General features: G+C 42.5%; 1 protein-coding gene across 4 annotated transcripts in view; it reads right to left on the reverse strand.

The window, feature by feature from the left end:
* Positions 1 to 11,834: 11,834 nt before the first annotated feature.
* LRRC28 (leucine rich repeat containing 28) overlaps positions 11,835 to 26,805 on the reverse strand; it is a 266,213-nt gene continuing 251,242 nt past the window's right edge. For 3 of the 4 annotated variants that reach the window (XM_064267063.1, XM_064267065.1, XM_064267064.1), the window contains exon 9: positions 11,835 to 22,702. In XM_064267063.1, coding sequence (XP_064123133.1) covers positions 22,630 to 22,702 — 73 coding nt within the window. In that variant the 3' untranslated portion in view covers positions 11,835 to 22,629. The remainder of the gene's footprint in view (positions 22,703 to 26,805) is intronic. The other variant, XM_064267062.1, reaches the window with a different exon arrangement.

Raw genomic sequence — 26,805 nt, forward strand, 5'->3', positions numbered from 1 at the left:
AACATATGAAAATGAACGGAAAATCCAGGCCACATTCACAAGAGGGGTTGCCTGCGATGAGGGGTAAGGGGCCTGGGTGGGCACAGGGACCTCGGCTCTACCATCAAGCTTCTTATTCTCACCAAGCCCTGACCAGGGTTGGTGTAAGCGGAGGACCGCACAAGGAGACGAGATTTTGTGTCTGACATTGTTTGGGGTTTTAAGGTGTCCAAGTAACTTGTTTTAGCACTTAGAAGTGTGACGGAGCAAAGTGTCTCCAAAACTGGGCCTGAAGCCACAAGGAGAGGAAAGGAGGCCACCCCGCCTGAGAAAGGATGGAGTCATGCCCCTGGTAATATAATCAGCTGGGGGCGGAGAGGGACTTTCCCATTGCCCTATCCACAGCCCCCCTCCCCGCCCATTGCCCTAATTCCCTTCCAGGGACAGGAAGATAAATACTCAACCCAGTGGAGGGAAGGAGATAGCAGGAGGGGAATAGACATGAGAAGAGGGGAGGGGGAAGGGATTTTCCCTTTGAGTACCTATAACATATGAAGCTCATGGGTGTTGCAAGTGGTTAATGTGCTCAGCTACTAACCAAAAGGTTGGAGGTTCGAGTCTAACCAGAGGCACCTCAGAAGAAAGGGCTGGCAATCTACCCTGGAAAGATTGGCCACTGAAGTACCTATGCATCACAAAGACCTGATCTGTAACCGCTCATGAGGGTGGCCCAGGACACAGCGGCATTCTTCCCTTGTAGGTGGGGTTGCCGTGACTTGGGGGCCGACTAGACTGTAGTTAACAACGAGGCAAGACGACGTTGATTCTTACTTGGTTGCCTGTGTGGTCTCTTCCCATCTTCCATGCCCTTTTCCTGCTAACGTCTTTTTACTCCAAAACAAACAAAAAAAAACCAAACCTGTTGCCATCGAATCAATTCCAAGGACTACAAATAAATACATCACGAACTTCTCAAACGCAAGGACCATGTTACTCACGAGTGTATCTCTGCAGGGGTTAGATGTGTCTTGTATGTCAGACACAGGAAACCCTGGTGGCGTAGTGGCTAAGTGCTACGGCTGCTAACCAAAGGGCCAGCAGTTCAAATCTGACAGGCGCTTCTTGGAAACTCTATGGGGCAGTTCTACTCTGCCCTATAGGGTCGCTATGAGTCGGAATAGACTCGATGGCACTGGTTTGGTTTTGGTTTTATGTCAGACACACTCGTTAAATATTTCTGGACCTACAGGGCCTGAACTTCGCCCTGTCCGTCCCCCCTCATCACAGACCACACAGCAGGTACTGCAGAGGGGGCAGTGGGACCCTCTGGCTGAGACAAGGGAGCCAGCGACAGCCGCCACTGGAGCGGCACAAGTAAGATGTTGTAACAGTCAGAGCAAGGAGCTGTGGCTGCTGACCAGCGGGGATGAGCAGGTATGCCTGCCCTGAGCGGGAGACACCAAGGGGTCCAAAGGCACCTGACAGAGGGCAAAGAACAAGCAAAGGGCAGTGCTGAGTATTGAGGGGGCTCAGGTTGCATCCTGCACCCTCATCGGTACAGGTAGGGAACCGGCCTCACAGTGGAAGCGGCCCTTACAGAGCCAAGATCGGCAGGAGCCCCCACATTCCTGCAGCCCCCAGAGAGCAGGGCGGCGCCTGGCAATCAGCTGCTCCTGCAGCGGCCCCCACCCCTGCTAGTCTCCCTTTTTGTAGAGCCAGCCCAAGAAAGCAGCCTTGTCAGTGGGGAATGCCCAAGCTGCTTGGAGCCAGGAAGTCTGGTTTTTGGTGCCAGCTGTTTGCAGAGTTGCCTGTGAATGCCAGCTGCCTGGCAACTGAGACCCTGGGCCCAGGAGGGTGCAGAGAGATGCCTGTCCCAGGGAAGGCTGGGCCTGGGGACAGCCTACCGCTGGGATAAGGGCCCAGGTCCCAGCTGGCTCACAGTGCAAGCATGAGAGTAACCCTGCTCCTTCACCGCAAAAACATAGTGAAGTAGCCAGTTGCTTGCCTCTAGCTATGCTGAATAATTCTGAATTTAAGAAAACAGAAGGCTCAGAAGCTATTCTGAATATGAAATTCAGGAAAGCAAAGAGCAGTGGGGCAGGTGGCATACAAGGATAAATTAGGATTAGCATAAGTAATAGCGGACCAGACATCTTTGTGTGTGAGAGAAAGTAGATGGGACTCTCTAAAGTTCTGTGGGACAATTGGGTGCACGCAGCTGTCTGGCCTCCCTCCCCCCACCCACAAATGCTGGGAGCGGCCCCGGAATCGTATGACAACAAGAAGTGCACCCACAAAAGCCCACAGTGTGAGCCACCGAGACAGGAGGGTCCGTGAAGCATAGTGGGGGAAGGAGCCTGAAGTGGGTGGTGATAAGGGAGTCTGGACTTGAGAAATACAGACAGACGAGAGTTGACAGACTTTGGCAGCTCCTGGACTCTGGACATTAGTTGGAGAGAAGGCTCAGGCCTGATGTGTTGGAGGCAGGTGGGGCTCCCTGGTGGCAGGGTGTGGGTGTGGAGGTTAGGCTGGGTGGGAGAGGAGACCTGATGGGCTGTTCTGTTTGGTTGTGTTTTTAAAGCTTTATACTTAGGTGTACATTGTGTACCACAAAATTTGTCCCTTTTAAGTGTAGAATTCAGCCGTTTTAGTGTACTTAATAGAGTTGGGTAATCATCACCACACCCTTATTGTAAAAGGCCTGTTGAGTTTTTGTGAGGCTAAGGCTGCAAGCCAGGCCTCAGGGGGGTGGTCATGGTGGGACAGGAGTTGAGAAGGCACTTACTTCAAGGCTGAGTGTAAGAGACCGAGCATAAAGCAGACCCTTAGTCTAACATCTTGGGGCTGTACTGACTTATGGAGTGGGGAGAAAGGAGGAGCGACAGGCATAGAGAGGTACAAGGGGGGCCCAGAGCCCAGAAAGCCATAGAAGCAAGCGTGAGAGTCAAGGCAAGAAGGGTCAGGGCAAAGACCACTGGTGATGCAGAAAGAAGACAGGAGGGTTGGGTGGCCACATGGGGGGTAGGGGGGAGGGGGGAATTGTCCCACTCCCAGAGCAGTGTGGGTAGGCGATGGAGGCAAAATGGAGGGGCGGTGAACAACAAGATGAAGATGGAGTGGGGAGATTTGGTGGAAACCTGGGCCACCTCTCTTTCCATCACCCATCTGCCATCATCAGCCCTGTGTTAGCTTCTTGTCTCTCTCTCCCTCATCTCTCTCCACCACCACATCATCCTAGTCAAGCCGTCACCAGTCTCCCCTGGGCCCCACTTTTTCCAGTGGGCCTCTTCGTCCACTCTTCACTGTCGTCCACTCTTCAGTGTTGGCCTCTTCCTATCCATTCTCCATAGCGTTACATTAGAACATGTACAAAAGGTCAACCAACTTCAAAACACAGCGTCTTATTGCACAGACTCCTTGCCAGCACCCCCTGGGCCTGCCTCTTTGCTGGCCCCCAGACCCCTGGCACACACTCCATGCCACACCCCACCCACCCTAGCCCCCCTCCTGCAGCACTCATTTAGTGGCTCACCATGCCCAAGTCCCTCTGGTCTTCCTACAGTTCCTGGGACAGACCAGGTGCTCGTCCACCTCAGAACCCCAACCATACAGTTCCTCTGCCTGGAATAATTTCCCACCACATCTTCCTTCCACTGACTCTTCTCCTTTCAGACTCAGCTGAACCTCTTCAGAGAGGCTTTCCCAGGGAGTCAGCCCTTCTTAGCCCGCTTTTCTGGCACCTTCCATTTCCTTCCTGGCACTAACCATTCTTTGCAACTATCTACTTGGACGTACTTCTGTTTACTGTCTATTTTGTTTCACAGTAACATCAGTGCCCGGAAGGCAAGCCCAGCTCTGCACTGTTCACCCATAAGTCACCAGAGCCTAGGACACCATCTGCCACTTTGAAGGGGATTTGCGTGAGTCAGTGAATGAATGAACACATAGATGGATGGATGGATGATGGAGTTTTAGCTTCAACTCTTTCACAGTTAGGCTGTGAAACCTTAGCTACATCTTTCCTCTTATAACAAATGTGGACAAAAATCCCTGCCCTCCCTTTCTCTCAGGGCCACCATGAGAGACAGTAGTTACACAGCTCTGATTGGCTGTGTAGACGGTTGGAAAGCCTTGGTTGTTCTCTGGTGTAGCCGCTATTTGTCCGTGTAGACTAGGTTGTGTGCAGACTGGCACACACAGTTTTGCCCTGCCCTGCACAAGGGTGTCTGGCTGAGGATAGTGTGCCTGGAACCCAGCGGGGTTATCAATGTTTTAGCCCAACCTTGTGCCTGGGGGAAGTGTGCTATCTCTGGGCTGTGTTACCATGGACGCCATCTTGAATCTACTCAGCCCCAGCCTGGCCCCGCCTTTGGGTCTCTTTCCGCAGAGTCCCAAGCAACAATCTTCTATTTCCTGTGACTTCTCCGCAGGTTGGATTTTCTCATTCATGGTGTCTAGAAAAGGGAATCGAGTATCTCACCTCACCCTGCTCCTTTCCGTGATGTTTTATTTCTTTCTTTGTTGTTGTTTGGTGATGTGAAGCCTGCCCTGCTAGCACCAGGTGCTGAAAAATTAACACTTATCATCAATCATCATCATCAAAGCAAGGTGGGGTAGGAAGGTTTCAACTAGATCCAAATTTCCTCAAGGAATTTGGCTTCTCATCAGTTCCACTCTCCTCAGGGTTGACGTTACAAGCCGTAGAAAGTTCTCTTCAGCTGCCCAGCACAGCCTTGGGCTTACTTAATTTAAACTCCAGTGTAAAAGGCTCAGTGCTAAGCACAAGAAAGGGACCGGCATTTCTGGACTGCTAATGTATTAGTTGTTTCTTGCAATACGACTGTAGGACTCTAAGAATAGTATATTGTTCTAGAAGTGGAGTTTTAACATCCTAGAAAGTCTAATTAAGCTTTCCTGCTGCATACTTTCTTAATTGAGTTAGTGGCAGAAGAGGATTTTTAGAACTGATTATTTCACATAACAGATACATGTCTGAATGTTCTTAAACCTCTGTGTAGGGCAAAACATAGCTAAAGAATTGACTTCTCAAGTCTACAAGTGTGACCAGTTGATTTCACACAACATCATCACCATCATATCTATTTATTCTAGTCATTCATTATTTATACCTTAAGTTCTCTGCGTCTTATATACTTCGTACGTGCCATCAGGAGGGATCAGTCCCTGGAGAAGGACATCATGCTTGGTAAAGTACAGGGTCAGCAAAAAAGAGGAAGACCCTTAACTAGGTGGATTGACGCATTGGCTGCAACAATGGGCTCAAGCATGACAATGATGGTAAGGATGGCGCAGGACCAGGCAGTGTTTCCTTCTGTTGTGCGTAGGGTCCTTATGAGCTGGAACCAACTGGATGGCACCCAACAACAATGAGTACGTGATGGGGTGGAGTTGGGGGGGAATTTTTAAAAACGCTTTACAGACTTGGTAGGCATTGAGTGTTCTTCGATTTTCTCCAGATTTGCTGGTTGAGGGGCGGGGGGCGGTACCCTCCTTGATTTCAGTCTAATTTGGATTTCTTTTTCTCTCTTTTATTCAGAGTAACCAGGATATCACTTAGAGGGGGTTGCTTTGTATATCACGTTGGATAGTGAAACAATGTAAGAAAGTCTTGTTATGAGGAAGCTACAGGTTAAAAAAGAAAACAGCCGCCCAACGAAAGCTTTGAAGTTGCGGACCCAAAGGGAAGTTCCAGGTGGTACGTTTTCAGATGAAAGCTCCAGCTAGGTGAGATCTTTAGGACTAGTGAAAAACACGACATAAAAGTTGTCCAAATGAATCTCCTCGATTTTTCTAGAAGGGATTTACGGCAGTCTTTATATACAAGTAGAATAAAGATTATGATTGTATTGGTAGTGTGGAAAATGACTACCACAACTCCTGGTCAAGATCACGAAAATATTTGTGCATGAATAATGGGATCATCTAACAGAAGTAGAGAGAGTGAGAAGTAGAACCGCTCTGTGTTTGTAGGGTACAGGTTTGCCGAAGGGGCTGAGAGGGAAGGTGTGAGAATCCTGAGGGTGGGGTGGGGCAGCGCACCATGAATTCTAATTCAGGAATTTCTCACATCCTCTAAGGTAGGTTTGCCAATTCAGGTACATCAGTGAGATCCACGCAAAGATATGGACCTGGGCAGGACTGTCACAAAAGAAGGTGGCGTGCAAAGACAACTCCCCGAGGTGGCCACAGGCACAGGCAAAATCAAGTTATTTCTTGCTTTCTGTTTGATATTTGCGGCATCAGATTACTCTGCTCTTTAATCTCGCGTTTCCATGTGTACCTTCAGAGTGAGTTTCAGTACTTCTCCACGTCCTCTCCTCTGCCAAACCATGCAAACCCAGGGACCCTTTGTAAAAAGGCAGACACCATTTCTTCGGAAATTGTATATTATCTCACTCAATTAGGGCTTGTTTAATGACCTGCAAAATCTCAGGGCTTCCCCTCACCTTCAAGTGCTCACTAGGCTTAGCTGTCCCGGTGCAAACAGAAATGGGCTCGCCCTGAGTGCAGGTGTTTTACGTGCTGAGACAAGGTTCTTCAGAAGAGGAATGTTGTCACTGTACCCTAGAAGCTCTCAGCTGCCAGAAGCGGGGGCCTGGCCCCAGCAGGGCCAGGGCACCACGACCTGTGTGGTGGGACTGGGGTTTGGTAGAAACAGGGGAGGGTGCTGACGATAACACAGTCATGATATTTCTTCAGTACGGATTTTCTCTTACTGAGCAGGGTGCGTGTTGCTGCGGCAAAAGAGAACAGAGAAAACATAGGTATTGGTCAAACGTGCTCGCTTTTAAGCAATGCCTTCTTCCTGGAGTGGTAGTATTTTCTATTTTTTTCTTCATTCTTTTCTCCTTACTCTAATTTCTGCTCTCTACACTCCCTAAGTCAGCAGAGCTTCTCAGTCACTTGGACGCGAGCTATGAAAACTCCCCAAAGGGTACAGTCTGTCCTTCTGCAGCTGACACACACCCCTACCGCTGCCATCCTGTCATTTTCATGCCATTTTCTCCTCGGTGTTAATGCCCGTTCATTCTGTGAACTGTTTTAACTAAAGCTGAGGCCCATACCTTGTTCTTGCAGTGATCCCAGGCTAACATGCGAATTATTAACTCTCTGGTTACAAATTTGATGGAAATCAAGGCTGTGAAGTTATTAATATTAAACAAAAGGTTAATGAATCACGACTCTGCTCATTTTTTTCTAAAATATACCAAATGGAAACGTTTTGTTGCACCAGTCACACAAATAAAAATACATCTTGAATTTAATCCTATTTCAGGCCTCCAGTCATGATGATTTTGACACTAAATAAAAGGATAATTTTTTTAAAAGATTGCTTTGATTGAAAAGAGCTAAACTGATAAAGTGTGTTCATAAAAGCTGTCGTTAGGTGCCATTGAGTCGGCTCCAACTCATGGCGACCCACGTACAGCAGAATGAAATGTTGCCTCGTCCTGCATTATCTTCATGATTGTTGGTATGTTTTTTTTGAGTCCACTTTTATAAAAGTAGTCAATTTAATAGTTGCTTATAGAAGAATAATCTCCCATCTGCCTTCCCAAATTAATCGGCACCACATAAAGGAAGAGACTGAAAGAAACTGATATTTTCAAGTATAATAGAAACGAAATGAATTCAGAAAAGCTTAAAAATATGTTAAATGATGTGGGTGGAAACGTAATACTAAGCAGTCAGTGATTATCTACACCCATGTTTATGGGTATGGAAAGATTTTCACAATGTATTACGTGAAGAAAGCAAGTTGTAAAACAGTGTATATAGTAAGAGCCATTTAAGTAAATTCATGTATATGTAGGATTCATGGAAAAGAGTAATATAATAGACAAAATATTAACAATGCTCATCAAGGGGAGGAGCAGTTACTGGGATTTTAAGCTTTTTCTTCATGTTCTTCTCTAGCCTGAAGTATTTCTTTTGTAATCAGAAAAAGGCTATGAGTTAGAAGCTATAGAAAATAGTACGTGGATACAGAATTCTGCAGGGAGGCTGAGCTTAACATATATTCTTATACTAAGTACAAAAGGGCAAATATTCTCTTTTACGGTAGTCCACCAAGTGCTTTTTTTGAATAATTGAATTATGTAATCAATGTATTCAATGGTACTCAACAGTATTAGCTCAAAAAACAATTTAATTGGGTTATTTCAAATAGTAATACACTAATACTAGTATTAGTATATGTAGATCAAGAGGCAGCTGTTCAGACAGAACAAGGGGATACTGTGTGATTTAAAGTCAGGAAAGGTGTTTGTCAGGGTTGTATCCTTTCACCATACCTATTCAATCTGTATGCTGAGGAGATAATCCGAGAAGCTGGACTATACGAAGAAGAATGGGGCATCAGGATTGGGGGAAGACTTATTAACAACCTGAGTTATACAGATGACACAACCTTGCTTGCTGAAAGTGAAGAGGACTTGAAGCACTTAACTGATGAAGATCAAAGACTACAGCCTTCAGTATGGATTACATCTCAACGTAAAGAAAACAAAAATTCTCACAACTGGACCAATAAGCAACATCATGATAAACAGGGAAACGATTAAAGTTGTCAAGGATTTCATTCTATTTGGATCCACAATCAACACCCATGGAAGCAGCAGTCAAGAAATCAAAAGATGCATTGCACTGGGCAAATCTGTTGCAAAAGACCTCTTTAAAGTATTGAAAAGCAAAGATGTCACCTTGAAGACTAAGATGCGCCTGACCCCAGCCATGGTATTTTCAATGGCATCACATGCATGTGAAAGCTGGACAATGAATAAAGAAGATCGAAGAAGAATTGATGCCTTTGAATTGTGGTGCTGGCAAAGAATATTGAATATACATACCGTGGACTGCTAAAAGAACTAACAAATCTGTCTTGGAAGAAGTACAACCAGAATGCCCCTTAGAGGCAAGGATGGCGAGACTGCGTCTTACATACTTTGGACGTGTGGTCAGGAGGGACCAGTCCCTGGAGAAGGACATCATGCTTGGTAAAGTACAGGGTCAGCGGAAAAGAGGAAGCCCCTCAACGAGGTGGACTGACACAGTGGCTGCACCAATGGGCTCAAGCGTAACAACGATTCCGAGCATGAAGCAGGACCAGGCAGGGTGTCGTTCTGTGGTAGATACGGTCGCTGGGAGTTGGAACTGAGTTGGCGGCACCCCCCCCCCCCACCACCACAACAGTACTAGTATAACCAGTCCAGTTAATTGAGACTGAAGGATCTACACCTGAAGAGGGCAAGATATAATTGCTGTTTCTGATATATATATTTAAAAACTCATCTTTTTCTTTGAAATCTAGACCCGTTTTTGGTCTACTGGATCACACTGCACACCCACAAAGGGTGTGACTGTCTGGTCAGTGAACCTGCTACAACAGTGAATTTTATCAGTTTCAGAGAATCATGAACAGCCTTAGATTAAGGTATTTTTGGAAAACCTGGTAAAATAAACATACATATTTAATGATTATGCTGAAAAGATAAAACCTTCAGTAAATAATCCCTCCCTGTACGTTTTTGTTCTAGGTAAAGAATGGTACCAAGACACAGTGCTAGAAACCTAGGGGGAAAGAAAACACAACTTCCTAGTTACAAGGAAGCCACGGTGTGTTACAGACTTTTTCACTGAACCATATTTGCAAACGCATTACTTTCATGTGTGTTTTACTTTCGGGAGGACTTAGTTCCTAGAGGGGCTCTCACTGGAATGGGGACTGTTTGGTCAACGGATTAAAGGGATTGGGAAGCTCACCAACTGGGTTTTTTAAATCATTGCGGTGCTGTCCTGACGCTGGAGTCCACCAGTGAGAGCAGAAGCTGAAACGGTTGGAGCTGTTAGTGCTGAGATTCCATCCATTTTACACATTGTCCACAGTGACAGTAGTTCTATTCATGGCTTCTGGATGGATCATTGGTCTATCCCCAAATAGTCTACTAACAGACATATAAATTGCATCACTGGCTTTGATTTTTTTTTAATTGGGATTTAATTCATATACCATAAAATCCGTCCTTTTAAAGTGTAAAATTCAGTGGTTTTTAGTATATCCACAGAATTGTACAACTATCATCACTAATTCCAGAATATTTTCATCACCCCAAAATGAAATTTCATCCCCGTTAACAGCCACTCCACATTCCCCCCTCCCCAGCCCCAGCAACCACCGATCTACTTTCTGTCTTTATGAATTTGCCTCGCTTGGACATTTCACATGAATGGAGTCATACAACATGTGGCATTTTGTGTCTGGCTTCTTTCACTTAGCATAATGTTTTGAAGGCTCATTCATGTCGTAGCATGAATCAGTATTCCATTCCTCTTTATGGATGAATAATATCCCATTGTAGGGATATACCACATATTGTTTATCCATCCATCAGTTGATGGACATTTGGGTTGTTTCCATTTTTGCTGTTATGAACAATGCTGCTCTGAAGACTTGTAGCCCTGGTGGCAAAGTGCTTAAGAGCTCAGGCTGCTAACCAAAAGGGCAGCTGTTCAAATTCACCGGTTACTCCTTGGAAACCCTATGGGGCAGTTCTCCTCTGGCCTATAGGGTTGCTATGACTCAGAATCGACTCCATGGCAATGGTTTTGGAAGACTTGTATACAAGTTTTAGTGAGGACATAGGTGGCGTAGTGGTTAAGTGCTACGGCTGCTAACCAAAGGGTCAACAGTTCGAATCTGCCAGGCGCTCCTTGGAAACTCTATGGGGCAGTTCTACTCCGTCCTATAGGGTCACTATGAGTCGGAATCGACTCGAGGGCACTGGGTGTTTGGTTTTCTGGGTGTATACTTAGGAGTAAAACTGTTGGGTCATATAACTCTAGGTTTAACCTTCTGAGGAACTGCCAAAGTTTTCCAAAGTGGCCGAATGAGAAATGTATAGTTCATGCATTACCCTCTGCAATGTATGGGAGTTCCAATTTCTCCATATCTGTGGTATAAGGCCTAAAATTAAGCTCAATAGTGTGTGCTGCCTGACATTTGGCAAAATCGGGAGAGCCTCAAATGGCCTAACGAGTTCCCCTGCCCATCCTGCTCCTGTGGATAAGGTCCCCGAGGCCAAACAATTCTCCTTATCAAAGGCACCAGGCACAGTTCCTGTCTACCCCTGAGTAGTAGGTTTCAGTTCCATGTAAGCCCACGGAATTATCCAAACAAGCCTATTACATCCTCCCACAGGAGCCAGAGGGCACTCCATCCTCTTGATACTACAAAGCCTGTCTCACACAATCCCAGGTTTTCCACTCTATCAATGATCACAACCCTCATGTAGTACTGCACTGAGTGGGCGTCCTCCTCCCCTGGGCTGTGAGTACATGTGACTAATAGATTACAGTCTATCTTACCTGTCCAGTGTCAGGTGTGTTTGGCCATTCCCCTAATCCTACGGTAGAAATTCCTCCTTCACCAGTGGGGTGAAGATGAGGCCTTTAAAACAACATCTTTGCCAATACTTGATATTCTGTCTTTTTTATTATAGCCATCCTAGTGGGTGTGAAGTGATACCTCATTGTGGTTTCAGTTTGCATTTCCTTAATGACTAATGATGTTGAGCATCTCTTCATGTGCTTACTGGGCACTTGTATATCTTCTTTGGAGATGTGTCTATTCAAATTCTCTGCTCATTTTATAATTGTGTAGTTTTTTTTTTTTGTTGTTGTTAAGAGTTCTCTCTATATACTGGATAAAACAAAACAATATAAACCAAAAAGCCAAACACTTTGCTTTCAAGTTGATTCCAACTCATAGTGACCCCACAGGACAGAGTAGAACTGCCCCATAGGGTTTCCAAGGAGCAGCTGGCAGATTTGAGCTGCCGACCTTTTGGTTATCAGCTGAGCTCTTAACCAGTCACCACCAGGGCTCCTGGTTGCTTGACCCTTATCAAATACCTGATTTGCAAATAATTTCTCCCATTCTGTGGGTTGTCTTTTCACTTTCTTGGTGGTGTTGTTTGAAGCACAAAGGTTTGTATTTTGAAGAAGTCAAATTTTTGTATTTTTTGGTTGCTTGTGCTTTTGGTATCATATATAAGAAATCATTGCCTACCCTAGGTCATGAAGCTTTACCTCTATGTTTTCTTTTAAGCATTTTATTATTTTAGTGCTTACATTTATGTCTTACATCCATTTTGATTAATTTTTGTGTATAGAATGAGGTAAGGGTTCAACTTTATTCTTTTTCATGTGTACATCCAGTTGTCCCAGTACCATTTGCTGACAATATTATTCTTTCCCTGTTGGATTTTGGCATCTTTGTCAAAAATCAGTTGGCCATAGATGTACAGGTTTATTCTTGGACTTTCAATTCTATTCTATTGATCTATATGTCTATCCTTATGCAGGTACCACACTATCCTAATTACTTTAGCTTTGTAGTAAGTTTTGAAATTGGGATGTTTGAGTCCTCCAACTTGTTTTGTGTATTCTGGGTCTCTTGTGTTTCCTTATGAATTTTAGGATCAACCTGTCAACTTCTGCAAAGCAAAGGTAAATGATAGGGACTGTGTTGTATCTGAAGATCAGTTTGGTGAGTCCTTTAACAATATTAAGTTCCAACTCATGAACATGGGATGTCCTTGCATTTACATAGGTCTTCTTTAATGTCTTTCAACAATGTTTTGTAGTTTTTAGTGTACAAGCCTTGCACTTCATTTGTTACATTTATTCCTAAGTATTTTATTTTTGGTGTTATGGTAAATGCAATTTTCTTAATTACATTTTTGGATTGTTCATAGCTACTGTATACAAACCAATTGAGTTTTGTATATTAATCTGTATCCTGCAGCCTTGCTGAATTTATTTATTGGCTATAATTTTTTTTTTTTTTTGCATGCTTGTGTTGATTTCTTTAAGTTTTGTATACGCAAGGTCATGTCATCTGCAAATGCAGATAGTTTTACTTCTTCCATTCCAATCTGGATGCCTTTGGTTTCTTTTTCTTAACTATTGCCCTGGCTAGAACCTTCAGCACAATGTTGAATAGAAGTGGTGAGAGGGGAAATCCTTGTCTTGTTTTTGATCTTTGTGAAGGGAGGTGGGGGAGAGGGTTCAGTCTTTCACCACATGTTAGGTGTGGGTTTTTCTTAGGTGCCATTTATCAGATTGAGGAAGTGCCTTTATATCACTAGTTTATTGAGTGATTTTTCATGAAGAAATGTTCAATTTTTTCAAATGCTTTTTCTGCATCTATTGAGATTATCATGAGGGTTTTGTTCTATTGATTTTCTAATATTAAACCATTCTTGCATTCCTGGATTAAATCCCACTTAGTCATGGTGTATAATACTTTCTATACGTTGACAACAATATAACAAATGCGGCACATGCAAATTGCCTGCCTTGTGTAGCTAAGCAACCGTTTGTCAACGCAGCACACACAGCTCAGCATGGGAAGCCCATGCACTTCAAGAGCTGGCCAGCGTGCTCTGAGGTCGCAAATACACAATCACGCTGCTGATTTCCCCATATAACCTTTTGGACCACAGACGTTGCCTGAACAAATGCTATGTGGCTCATGACCGTATGGTGTTTGCAAAATGCCCAAATCACATAACATCTTATTTCACAGAACGTATTGTGGAAATTAAGTGACCCATGATTGTATTTTGTTGAGGATTTTTACAATCGTTTTCATAAGCTATATTGGTCTAAAATTTTTTCTTTTGATGTCTTTTTCTGGCTTTGGTATCAGGGTAATACTGGCCTCATAGAATGAGTTGGGAAGTGTTTCCTCCTTTTCTGTATTTTGGAAGTTTGTGAAGAATTGACATTAATTCTTTAAATGTGTAGTCAAATTCACCAGTGAAGGCATCTGGTTCTGGGTTTTTCTTTGTGGGTAGGTTTTTGATCACTTAATTCTCTTTGTTATAGGTCTATGAAGATTTTCTCTTTCTTCTTGAGTTAATTTTGGTAATTATGTCTGTCATGGATTGAATTATCTCCCCCCAAAAATGTGTGTATCAACTTGGTTAGGCCATGATTCCTAGTATTATATGGTTGTCCTCCATTTTGTGATTGTAATTTTATGTTGAGAGGATTAGGGTGAGATTATAACACCACCCTCACTAAGGTCACGTCCCTGATCCAAGGTAAAGGGACTTTCCCTGGGATGTGGCCTGCACCACCTTTTATCTCTCAAAAGGAAAGGGAAGCAAGCAGAGAGTTGGGGACCTCATACCACCAAGAAACAAGCGCCAGCAGCAGAGCGTGTCCTTTAGATGCGGGGTTCCTGCATGAAGAAACTCCTCGTCCAAGGGAACACTGATGAGAAGGCCAACAGAGAGAGAAAGCCTTCCCCTGGAGCCAAGGCCCCGAACTTGGACTTGTAACCTACTAGACTGTGAGAAAATAAATTTCTCTTTGTTAAAGCCATCCACTTGTGGTATTTCTGTTACGGCAGTACTAGATGTTTTTTAGTACTAGATGGCAAAGACAATGTCTTTCTAGGAATTTGTTCATTTTGTCTAAGTCATCTAATTTATTTGCATACAAGTGTTCACAGAACTCCTTTATAATCCCTTTTTAAAAATTTCTGTAAGTTTGGTATTAGTTCCTCTACTTCATTTCTGATTTTAGCAGCGTCTTATCTCTTGCGTTCTTGATCAGTCTAGCTAAAAATTTGTTAATTTTGTTGATCGTTTCAAAGAACCAACTTTTGGTTTCATTGATTTTTTTTTCCTATTGCCTTTCTATTCTCAATTTCATTTATTTTTGTTCTATTCTTTATTATTTCTTTCCCCTTGCTTGCTTTGAGTTGAGTTTGTTCTTCTTTTTCCAATGTCTTAAGCTAGAAGGAATGTTAGGTTATCAATTTGAGATATTTCTTCATTTTGACTATAGGCATTTACAGCTACAAATTTCCTTTTAAGCATGGCTTTAGCTGCATCACGTAAGTTTTGGGATGCTGTATTTTGTTTTCTTCATCTCAAAGTATTTTCCTTGCTATTTTTTTCTTTGACTCATTGGCTATTTAGGAGTGCATTGTTTACTTTGCACATATTTGTGATTTTACCAATTTTTCTTATCAATTTTTAATTTCATTCCATTGTTGTCAGAGAACATACTTTGTATGATTACAATACTTGAAAATTTTATGAGACTTGTTTTATAACCCAACATGAAATCTGCTCTGGAGAATGTGCACTTCAGAAGAATGAGTATTTTTGCTGTTGTTGGGTGGAATATTCTATAGATGTTTATTAGGTCTAGTTGGTTTATACTGTTTTTCATGTCTTCTATTTCCTTGCAGATCTTCTGTCTAGCTTTTTTATTACTTGAAAGTGGGGTACTGACTTCTCCAACTATTATTGTTGGATTTTCTATTCTATTTCTCCCTTCAGTTCTGTCAGGTTTTGTCTCATGTATTTTGGTGCTATGTTGTTAGGTACATATATGATTATAATTGTTATATTTTCTTGATGGTTTCTCTTTTATCATTATATCTTTGTCTCTAGTAACAATTTTTGTCTTAAATGGTATCTTGTCTGATAGCAATATAGCTACTTCAGTTATCTTTTGATTATTATTTGCACGGTATATCTTTTTTCATCCTATTACTTTCAACCTATTTGTGTTGAATCTAAAGTATGTCTCTTATAGATAGCATATAGTTAAATCATGTTTTTTCATCCATCTCTGCCTTTTTATTGGAGTGTTTAATCCATTTGTATTTAATGCAATTAAGGTAGGATTTATGTCTACCATTTTGATATTTGTTTTCTGTATGTCTTTTGTTCCTCCATTCAAACCTCTCTCTCTCTCTCACACACACACGCATACTTATTTTCTTAGTGGTTGCCCTGGGGATTACAATTAGCATCTTAATTTATAACAACCTAGTTATAATGGTGTAGTTATAAATTAATCTAGTTGATTAATATCAACCTAATTTGCTTCTATATAGGTTAATTCCCTACCCCTCCTTTGTGCTACTATTATACAAATTACATCTTTTTACATTGTGTATCCAACACTCAGATCTACAATTATTGCCTTATGCAGTTTGCTTCTAAATTATATAGGAGGAAAAAAGAATTGTGAACAAAAAAACATATTTTGTATATTGTATGAAATATATTTATCTATGTAGTTGCCTTTACTGGTGCTCTTTATGTCTTCGTATGAATTGTGGTTCTTGTCTACTATTCTTATACTTCAGCCTGAAGGACTTCTATTAGTATTTCTTATAGGTGTTTGCTAGTGATGAATTCTCTCATTTTTTGTTTATCTGGGTATGATTTCTCCATATTTGATGGGTAGTTTTGCTGGATACAGAATTTGTTGACAGTCTTCTTCTTTCAGCCCTTTGAATAAGTCATCCCACTGCCTTCTGGAATTCAGAGTTTCTGATGAGGATCCCTTGTACCTGATGAGTCGTTTCTTGTGTTCAAGATTCTGTTTTCTTTTGAGAGTTAGATTATGATGTGTCTTTGTGTGGACCTCTTTTTGTTTATCCTTCTTGGAGTTTGTCAAACTCCTTGGATGTGTATTTTTTTCCATCAAATTTGGGAAGTTTTCAGTTACTATTTATATTCTGCCCCTTTCTCTCTTCTCTCCTTCTGGAACTCCCATTATGTGTACATTGGTATGCTTGATACTCTGTTCTTTTTTTTCTTTCTGTTTCTCAGATTGGATAATCTCAATCGACCTGTCTTTAAATTTGCTGATTTTTCTCTTCTGTCTGCTGAAATTTGCTGCTGAGCCCTCTGGTGGAGGTTTCATTTCAGATATTGTACTTTTCAACTCCAGAATTTCTATATAAAAAAGAAAAAGAATTTCTCTTTATTGATATTCTCTATTTGGTGAGACATCATTCTCATACTTCCCTTCAGTTCTTCAGACATAGTTTCCTTTCATTCTTTGAACATAATTAGATGATTGAAAGTTTTTGTCTAGAAAGTTCAATGTCTGGGCTTCCTCCGAAAGCTTTTATCGATTGCTTGTTTTCCTCTGTATAGGCCATACTTTCTGGTTTCTTTGAATCTTATAATTTTTTTGTTGAAAACTGATCACTTTAAATAATAATGTGGTAACTGGAAATCAGATTTTCCTCCCTCCTAAGGGTCTGAGGAAACCCTGGTGGTGTAGTTAAGAGTTACAGCTGCTAACCAAAAGGTCGGCAGTTCAAATCCACCAGGTGCTCCTTGGAAAATCTATGGGGCAGTTCTCCTCTGTCCTGGAGGGTCACTATGAGTCAGAATCGACTTGACGGCAATGGGTTTGGGTTTTAAGGTTGCTGTTGTTTAGTGACTCTATTGTGCTAATTCTGTAAAGTTTGTATTCATTATCTTTTGTGGCTACTGAATTATCTGTTGGATTACCTTAGTGGTTAGCTAGTGATCGGTAGAGATTTCTTTAAATATCTGGAACCAATTAAGTCTCCCAGTTTTTGCTGATAGGCTCTTTGTATGTTGGAGGCACATCAACAATCAACCAGGCTGTTGACAACTCTGCCTTAGGCTTCATTTTCTGCTTCTGCAAAGCCTCAAGATGAGCCCTTGGCATGGACAAAGTCCAACACATGGACATGTCTTTCTAGAGTCCCAGAAACATGTTGGACCTCTTTAAAGCTCCTATGGACATCTTACTCCACAACTTTTCCTTTCACGTTTTTTGGTTAGCCTACTGTTTGCTCCAACTGCTATCCACCATCTCAGCCAGCTGCAAAGTTAATCAATTGTCTCTAACTTTTTGGACAAGTGTTCCTAGGGAAGAAAGCTTTTCATATCCAGCCAGCTCTGAGTCAGGTCAAATAAAGACTTCTGGGAATGAGGCTTTGTAGTTGCTCAACCCTGCTCTGTGTCCTGTGGTTGCCAGGCTGCTGGTTTTCAAGGTTACGGGTGGGCGGTGATAATAGGGAAAGTTAAAACAACACAAACCTGGCTATTCTTATGGAAATTGTCACTTTTCTTGAATGAATGTGCCTCAGATTGCTGTAATACTTTGAGTTCTGAAAAAGTTGATTCTGCCATTTTTGCCAGTTTTCTTATGCTTTTATGAAGGTGAAAATTTTTGAAGATCTTTACTCCACCATTTTTGCTAATGTTACCATGGGCTTTAAGTATTTAATATCCCTCCACCCCCCTTTTTTTTCTTGTCACAATGATTTTGGTTAAGACAATGAAGCCACCATCAACACCCCTAAGCATTCACGTGGCTCAAGCCCACAATCATTTTATATTCAGCAGCCTCTTATCGACTTGATGGCACTGGGTGGGTTTTTTTTTTCTGAGATATAACCAAACTGGATACTGTAAGAGTTTTAGAAAAATACCCTCCACACCCCAAATCAATTTTATATATTTTTTAAAGGCAGTCTTAGAAAATCATTTTTTAAAAACCTTCTTGTATTATTACAGGTTCTCAAAACTGCTATGAAAACCAAAGTCTGATATTCTTTAACACAGCTAGTAATGAGAATCCATGCCCGGCTGTGAGTGGGAAAAAATACAGCCATCCCTTGCATGTCTCCTAATTGCATATAAAAATAATCCTCAAATGCCCTGCCCTCTGCCTCGCCACCATACTAAGTCAGCAACACCTGTCTCCAAGGTTGAAGGGGCCTATATGTCACGCTTCAAAGAGAGCATCCTAGGCTGTGAAGCAATCTCTTTTACTGATCCGGGATAACAGTCACTTAGCTACCATCAATGCCTCTCCTAGAGACGCTTGTATCACCTTCAGATCTATTAGCTGCTAACACAGGGAGGTGCTTCCTGGGTAGGAACAGTGAAACTTGAATGATTTCTAGACAGACATGGGGCTATTTTCAAGAATACAGGCTTTATAAGAATCGTCACTGTTTGAAGAGAAAGTAAGGTATTCACTAAGTCCCTGGAAGAAAGTAGGAGAGCCTCATTAGCAGCAAGCAGGAGTGAATAGAAACCACAAAAATAATAAAAGCATAATAAAATGGCCAGGGTTATGTAAGGATACATTTTCAAACGAGATTTTTAAAGAGAGTGTGTTTAGAAGTCTGTGAAATGAATTTACATCTTGATATTTAATTACATCAGGTTGCGTTAGTGTTGACCCAGTTAGGAATCCATGTTCATAAATCACCTGAATAAAAATGTTTTGATTTCTGCTGAAGCAATGCATGGTTTTTAAGCTTTTTATGGTAAAGATAAGAATGTCTGATTTTTCAATTCAGGAAACATAAACCTAATTTTACTATTAATAATTTTAGAAACTGTCTTTGAAAGCCCCCAGATTACAAAAATAGTATAAATTTTAGGGAGAAGTATATGCAGGAGTTCATCAGCCAACTCATGTTGAAGCATTTTTCCTTAGACTGTAAACATTTTAAATCGTAATGCTCAATGTGAAACAAAAGTGAGATGTTCATCAAACTAATCAGACAAGCCAGAGTGTGAAAGGTTTTAGTGAGTGCCAAGTATGTTGGCCAAAAGTTGTTTGAAGTATTCCTCATTTCTCCTGAAGAGGAGGAGGACCAGATGGCAGACACAGGAGTTCATCACTCTTCTCTGTCAACCAGACTGGATCCTCTCCAGTCAGGGCTCTGCTGTGTCTTGATCATTTTTTAAAATTTAAAAAGTGTGCTCATAAAATAATTTTATTAACTGAAAATGTGGCATTCAATCTACACAACATTACATAATCAAAGAGTTTGGTATGACAGTAATTAGGCATCTTGAAGGACAATGATAGATAGGGCAAGCCACTTAACACAGGCCTCTCTTGCACTACTTTATTTGAAGGCCAAGAGTCCCCCGGGTGGTGCAAATAGTTAATGGGCTCAATTGCTAAATGAAAGGTTGGAGGTTCAAGTCCATCCAGAGGCACCTTGGGAGAAAACCTGGTGGTCTACTTCTGAAAACTCAGCCGCTGAAAACCCTGTGGAGCACAGTTCTACTCTGACACACACCGAGTTGCCGTGAGGGGCAACAGACTCAAATGGCAACCGGTTCTTTTTGTTTTTTTATTTCGTAAGAAGGCCAGTGCCCAACAGATCACCCTGGAATTTAAAATTTACCCTTAACCACACTTCAGATCACTGACGTTAATTTATGTGAATACGTATTTTCTAAGTAGCTCCCTCCCTCTTCCTCCCCCCACCTTTTTTTGCATTATTAGCATCACATGAAATATCTTTCTACCCAGCGTAACTGTTCCTTAAGAAAACAACATGCAGAATACCTCTGGCATTAGCTTTTCTGTACAGCTATGTACACAATGGAAACCCTGGTGGCGTAGTGGTTAAGTGCTACAGCTGCTAACCAAGAGGTCAGCAGTTCAAACCCACCAGGCGCTCCCTGGAAGCACTATGGGGCAGTTCTACTCTGTTCTATAGGGTCGCTATGAGTTGGACTCGATTCGATGGCAGTGGGGGGTTTTCAGGGGATGTACACAATTAAAATGTCATGTAGGTGAATTTTCTTGTGTCTACTACAACACTTCTTATAATATCAGAATGTTAGGAATACCATTAGTGAATCCGGCACAAAATTTCTATAATCAACAGCACCAGGGAAACCAAATCATAAATTCCATTTCTCATCAATGAAGCTCAGGTGCTGCACCTGGGGTTAAGGCCAAGACTGTCCAAAGGTTGTAATGCCCAGCCCGCTGGTGATGCTGAAGGCACAATAGTTTACAGGTACAGAAGAAGATGCTTGGGTTGCAAGGGTCTTTGTAAAATTTCAGAGAAGTCAAAACAAATCCTGAATATCAGATTAGCACATTCCATAGCTCCATTCTAAAACACACAGCTGCAGAGGATCAAAGAGACATTGTAATATATTTCCTGTCACTTAAATAAGAGGTACCGGCCACTTAGGCTGAATCACGTTTATGAAGTTATGTCACATTTTCCCCTGCCAACTTATGTACATGTAGAGGGTGCTGCTAAAACTTCAATTATTCCAAAGAATGAAAGAACTGTTGTATTTTGACAAAGATCTTCATTTCCTATTGCACTATGTACCCCTGAAATGTTAAGGCTGACCAGGCCAACATGAAAGGGGCAAGCAGAAGTAGGAAGAGTACAAACGCCATCAGAGCCTGCCATCACGTTCTGCCTTCACCATTCCACGTGGAAAGGCTGCTTTCCGGGCAGCAGGTGGTGAGACTGTGAGCGGATCACACATTTGTCAGTAACCATGTAGGATTTTTAGCACTGTTTGAGCCTAGCATTACAGATTCAGGGCAACTAATAAAATTCTACAAATCAAGTTTTTGACAAGTCTGAAAATTTTCAAATACAGTTATTCTACCAAGCAAGCCATCTTGGTTCCTCTTCGAGTTCTGCCTTACAGAAAACTCAATATCATCAACAAAACAAAACCCTTCACAGCAACCAGATGAACTTCTGGTAACAAAGTGCCGTAAAATGCCACCCTTTCCAAGGAAGAGCACATCCGTGACTCCTGCGTTAAGTGCCTCTTTTTCTGTCAGGGTGTAATCACGTGTACTTTCAGTTTATGGTCTTTCTGCAGAAGTCCAAGGCTGAATTTGGAACTGCCTTTCCTGAGTTATCTCAGTGTCCTGGATAACAGCGTGTTAAGTACTTCAGAAATGCAGGGTCAAAACGAAGATAATCAAATGCACCACATATTAAAGTGGATGTGCCCAGGCTGTACTGACAATCATCCCAATTAAAAATGAGGAGCAGAAATAGCTGAAGCCTATTTTTCACATGTAATAAAAACATTTCAAAGTCAATATAAATTTAACCATAAACACGCATAACAGAATGCTGGAGGTCATATTTTGATGCACTTTTTCTCCCCTTTTCTCATTAGCTGAAATGTTTAAAGCTAGAAAGAAAGGGATCAGATCTTTCAAAGCCTCAAATATTCCCTCAAACTCTTCCCATATAAAAAAGCTTATCAGGAAATAAAAATGTCAAAAATTAGTTTTCTGTAAATAGTCTTTTAAAATAAAAGCATATTTCATTTACAGTCTATATATTTGCTTTAAAAAACCCCCAAAGTCTCTTCATGCCCTGCGCAACTCGTAAACAAGGCTGTAACTTTCCAGAGGGCGTGGGCTCTGCGATGCCTGTGTAGCCTCCATGGGAGCCTGACTCTGCCGCCAACTCAGGCACCCCACCCTGATTTTCAGTACTCCTGAGGACGGGGGTTGCTGAAACTCTTTAAAAACTGACCACAAGTTGCCACTGGGGGAACCATGGATAACTTCTGGGGGAAATAATTCTCTGGAGAAAGAAAAAGATTAGAATTATCACTGAAGGTGTATGTGTTCAAAGGTTAATCTGGGTGTATTATCAAATTATAGTTCTTCGGGGAATGGAAACCTGCTTTAAACTAGATTTGAGGAGGCACACCAAACCAAATAGTTCAAGTATGAGACACACATAAAAAGAAAAACACAGAAAACAAAGGCTCCTTCATTTTGGGGGGAATATATTCCAACTTGGGGTGGGGGGAGGAAGACGCAGGCTTTTTAGCTGTGAAGCTCAATCAGGACATTCCACAGAGCTCTGCAGTCTCCTGCATTTGACGGGTCAGGATGAAAAGGCCTGTTTGCTGGCTGGCCTCCCTCGCCCTCCCACCCCACAAACAGCGTGCGGGAGCAGGTGACTGCAGTGTCGAGCTGGCGATGCTCCCGAGGGCTCTTGAGTGTTTATCAACTCAGTAGGTCAAAAGTCTGCAGACACCGGGTGGAGCAGCAGTAAGCCACAAAACTCACAGCCGTCCTCCTGGGAGGGGAAAAGGGAGAGAAGACACTGTTAGCTCAGGATCAAGCCTCTGGATTCTTTCCGCTAGAGACATCATTTTTTTTTTCTTTTCTTAAAATAAAGGATGAAGCATGGTCAAAAAACTCACAATAGAAATGTAAATTTCCTTTAAAAAATGAGCTCTAAAATCAGGTGAGGGTTGTGTGTGTATGCAGCGTTCATTCATTAGCAGCTGTCAGGTGACACAGCAGCCCTAAGTAAGCAGCTAGGGAAAAATTAGGCTTTTTCCATGTTAAATTCTGAATTCTGCTTACTAAAACCAGCAACGCAATCACAGAATCTGAATTACATTACAAAAATCCCACTAACAGAAAATGTATATTATACGCAGAGGTTGATAATTTTAAAGGGTCTGTCCTACAAATGCATGCACATGGATTGCTCCTAGAGGTAATTTCAGCATCTGAATAACAGAGCTGGAGGGTCCTCGTCCGATGTTCTCTCACATAGTAAGGAATCCCTTCTAGAACTCCTGTTTGGTTGCCTTTTGGTGGTAAGTCGTGAGGCCTTTGAGGACATCCGGTCTACTCTGGATAGCTGCACTCGTTGGATAGCTTGTTTCCCCACTGAAAGTCCTATCCTCTGGCGAGAAGACAGTATGTCTACTGTTGGTCTCATAAGACCCCTGTGCTGGTTGTTTTCTATCTCCCCACCCTTTAATTCATTCTCTGCCTTGTTCTATGGCCCAGGGGGTAACTTCCACAGACTTGACCACCAAAGCTGCCTTGGTCTCTGGCTGCGTTAGGCCAGGGGAGGCCCCAGCAGAAGGTTGAAGAGAGAAAGGTTGAACTTTTCTACCCTACTCCCTGTCTACCTCTATGCCTCCGGGTCCTATAGGGCAGGCCCCTTTTAAGCCTCAGTTCTCACCAGGCTCCAGATTTCCCTTCGCCCTTTAAGCCTCAGGACTAAGGATGGTAAGGATCTCTTACTGTTGTGAATCCCAAGGTGCTTCAACATCCCTTGTGGGTGCTCTGAACCCTGCGTAACTTTCTGCAAACAGTGTGTCTTCATAAATTTTTCTTCAAAATCCCAGCAGAATGTGTATTTTGTTTTCTGGCCAGTAACGTGGCTGATTAAATATGTGCTTCAAGGCTGATAATATAGCCAGAATATGGGATTCTGTGACTGGGTTGCTCCGTACTTGATGGGTGCACGAGTGACCCCCTTGCTAGAAGGAAATGGGATGATGCTAACTGGTAGCATGCTGTGGAGTCACGATCACCCACAGTACCACCTGACGCGAATGCCAGTGAAGGGTGAGCACTGGGGGATCACGTGGCTGTGGAACTTGATCCCTGCAGCATCACGGTGAAATCAAAGACTGTGAGGGGAGAACTACCTCTGACTGTGCTGAAAAAGTTCCCAAAAAAGATAAGTTTAGGACCTTGAACTCTCCAAAGTCATAGGTAGAAAAACCAGAGAATATCTATGGTGGCCTTACAGAAATTCTTATTTTATGACATTGTAGGAGAGTTGTGGTGGGGCCTGAAGGCACAGGCGGCAGAACTGCAATGTTAGTTAAAGGTACATTTACACCAAGTTCCTAACGTCAGGGTAAACATGCTGGTTGGGAAGGAGTGCAAATTGGAGGCTCTAGATGGGAACCCTTGGGCAGACCCAAAGCTGACAACCTTGAACCTCTAATACCTCTAAACATTTCCCGACATCAGAAACAGTCCTTCCCTTCTTCTAAGAAAACTATTATTCCCTTGCATAAAAATATTTCAATGATGTAGGAACATCTATTCTCTTCAGGACCCACTACCACCAACACTCAATTCCTCTAGGACCACAAAAAGAGTAAAATCCCAGCATGCACAGTGACAGAATTGTAAGGCTCACTCCTGGGGAAGACAATGTATATACTAGAGGAGTTGCAGGATCTTGCTAGATTTTATGAACAGGAACCTGGAGTGTACACATGAAAATGGATTCTAAGTATATGAGCCATTGAGGATAAATACAAGGTTGGGCAAGGCCAACAAGGATGCTTCCTGATTTAATGTTGGCTTGATCACCTGGGAGTGGGTAATAGAAGCCTCAACAGAGGCCTACAGTGCATTTGATAGAGCTGCTAGAACTCCCTCTGCATAATCTAGAGGCTGGAGATCCAGTGTTTAGAGAAAAGAGAGCACTGGAATGGATCTAATGTGGTAAAAACTGCTCAGCCATCCTTTAAGATACCCCCCAGGAGGGCCAGAAGAACATTCCCTTCATTAAGACATTAAGAAATATTTTGGTGAGGGGAAAACAAGCCAGAAGTAGCAAACACCAACTGTGGAAGCCTTAATAAGACACATATCTACCAGAGGTGGGAGATAAACCCGCAAAGTTAAGGTGCCTACTACATTGGTGAAGTTGCCGAAGGGAAAGAAGAGTTGCACCCAGAATTTCCCACATGAAGAAATAATGCACATTTGGTGTGTCACTTTGGATTTTGGCGGCAAAATATATTTGGGTGGAAATTTCCAGTTCTGCCAGTATGGAATAGTCCAATTGTCCCAGTCCCTGCTTTATAAATAAAACACCTTGGACATAAACACCACAAACAAACATTAGAAGATCTGAAAAGGAGAAGGAAGGTGGACAGCCTAGGTACTTTGGGACTTGAGGAATAACACTGTGGTGAGTATCCTAGGTTTCCTTATTGCCTCACAAATGTCCCAGACAAGGTGCTATAGAAGCCATCAACCCAGAACTACCAGCAGGCAGAGACAAGAAAAAAAAAAACTTCCAAGAAAAGCCTGTTCCCCCTAGCCAAAGGTCTAAGAAAAGGAGGACCTAACAACAGAAAATCCTTTTGGCAATAACCACCCTACTCCAGCCAAACACCAACGGGAAAATTTCATCCTCTGACTCTGTGGTTTCAGTGGGGACACCTGGCCCGGCAGAAGCAGATGATGTCCTCTGATTCCCTTGGTGTTGGTGGGGCTGAGCTAATCTTCCATTCCCCACCTGGCAGAAGCAGGGGGCACTCTAATTCCCCTGCTGGGTGGTACCGGTGGGTCAGGCAGAAGTTGACGTTTTCTCTCTCACCCAGTGGAAGCATGTGGTGTTTTCCAACAAGGGTGGTCTCAGTGAGCCTTAATGGTGAGCTGAGGCTCCAACTCCATGCAGTAAAGCAATGAGACTTAATGAGGCAGTCTGAGGTGGGGCTAGTGAGTAAGGACTCCAATTCCCCTCTTCCCCCTCCATCCCATGTCATCAGGGTCCAGCAAGGGAGCTGAGCCTTGACTTCCACCCAGTATCAAACAGGCAGAACAAGGTGGTGTGAGGAAGGTTAGTTGGCACTTCTCTTTCTCCCCCTTCTCTCTCCTAGTGTCAGAGGAGCCCAGGTGGAAGATGAGCTACTGACCCACCCTGCAATAATGAGGCGGTGTGAGTCAGTGCTCCATGTTTGCTGGGAAGGTGCCAGTGGAGTCAGGTAGAAAGCTGAACTTGTATCCTACCTATCTGCAACACAGCAGTGTGGGTTAGTGCTCTACTCTTGCTGAGGTGGTGTCAGCAGACCTAGCAAGAAGCTGAATATACATTGCTCCCCACCCTGCCACTCCTAGCATTAAACCTCAACGAGGGAATGACTGATGATTAAACAGGATCTAGAGTCTCATAATGTATGTCCAGGATACAACTGAAAATCACCTTTCGTATCAAGAACCAGGAAAACCATAATCTGAATGAGAAAAAACAATCAACATACTCCAAGGAGATGAATCAGACATTGGAATTATCTGATACGGATTTCAAATCAGGCATTATAAAAGAAAAAAAAGCTCCAACAAGCAATTATGAAACGAATGAAAAAAATAGAAAAATCTCAGCAAAGAAACAGAAGTTTTAAAAAAAAGAACAAATGAAAATTACAGAAGGGAAGAATAGAATAAAAAATTCACTGAAGAATAGAATCAGTGAATTTGAGGACAGATCAGTGGACCTTATCAAATCTGAACAGCAGAGAGAAAACCTGAACAGAAATGAGCAGAATCTCAGGGACCTGTGGGACAATAATAAAAGAAGTAACATTTGTGTTATCAGGATCCCAGAAGGAGAGAAGAGAATGGAAC

The sequence above is a fragment of the Loxodonta africana genome, chromosome 13 (assembly GCF_030014295.1).
Source record: "Loxodonta africana isolate mLoxAfr1 chromosome 13, mLoxAfr1.hap2, whole genome shotgun sequence".
Lineage (NCBI taxonomy): Eukaryota > Metazoa > Chordata > Mammalia > Proboscidea > Elephantidae > Loxodonta > Loxodonta africana.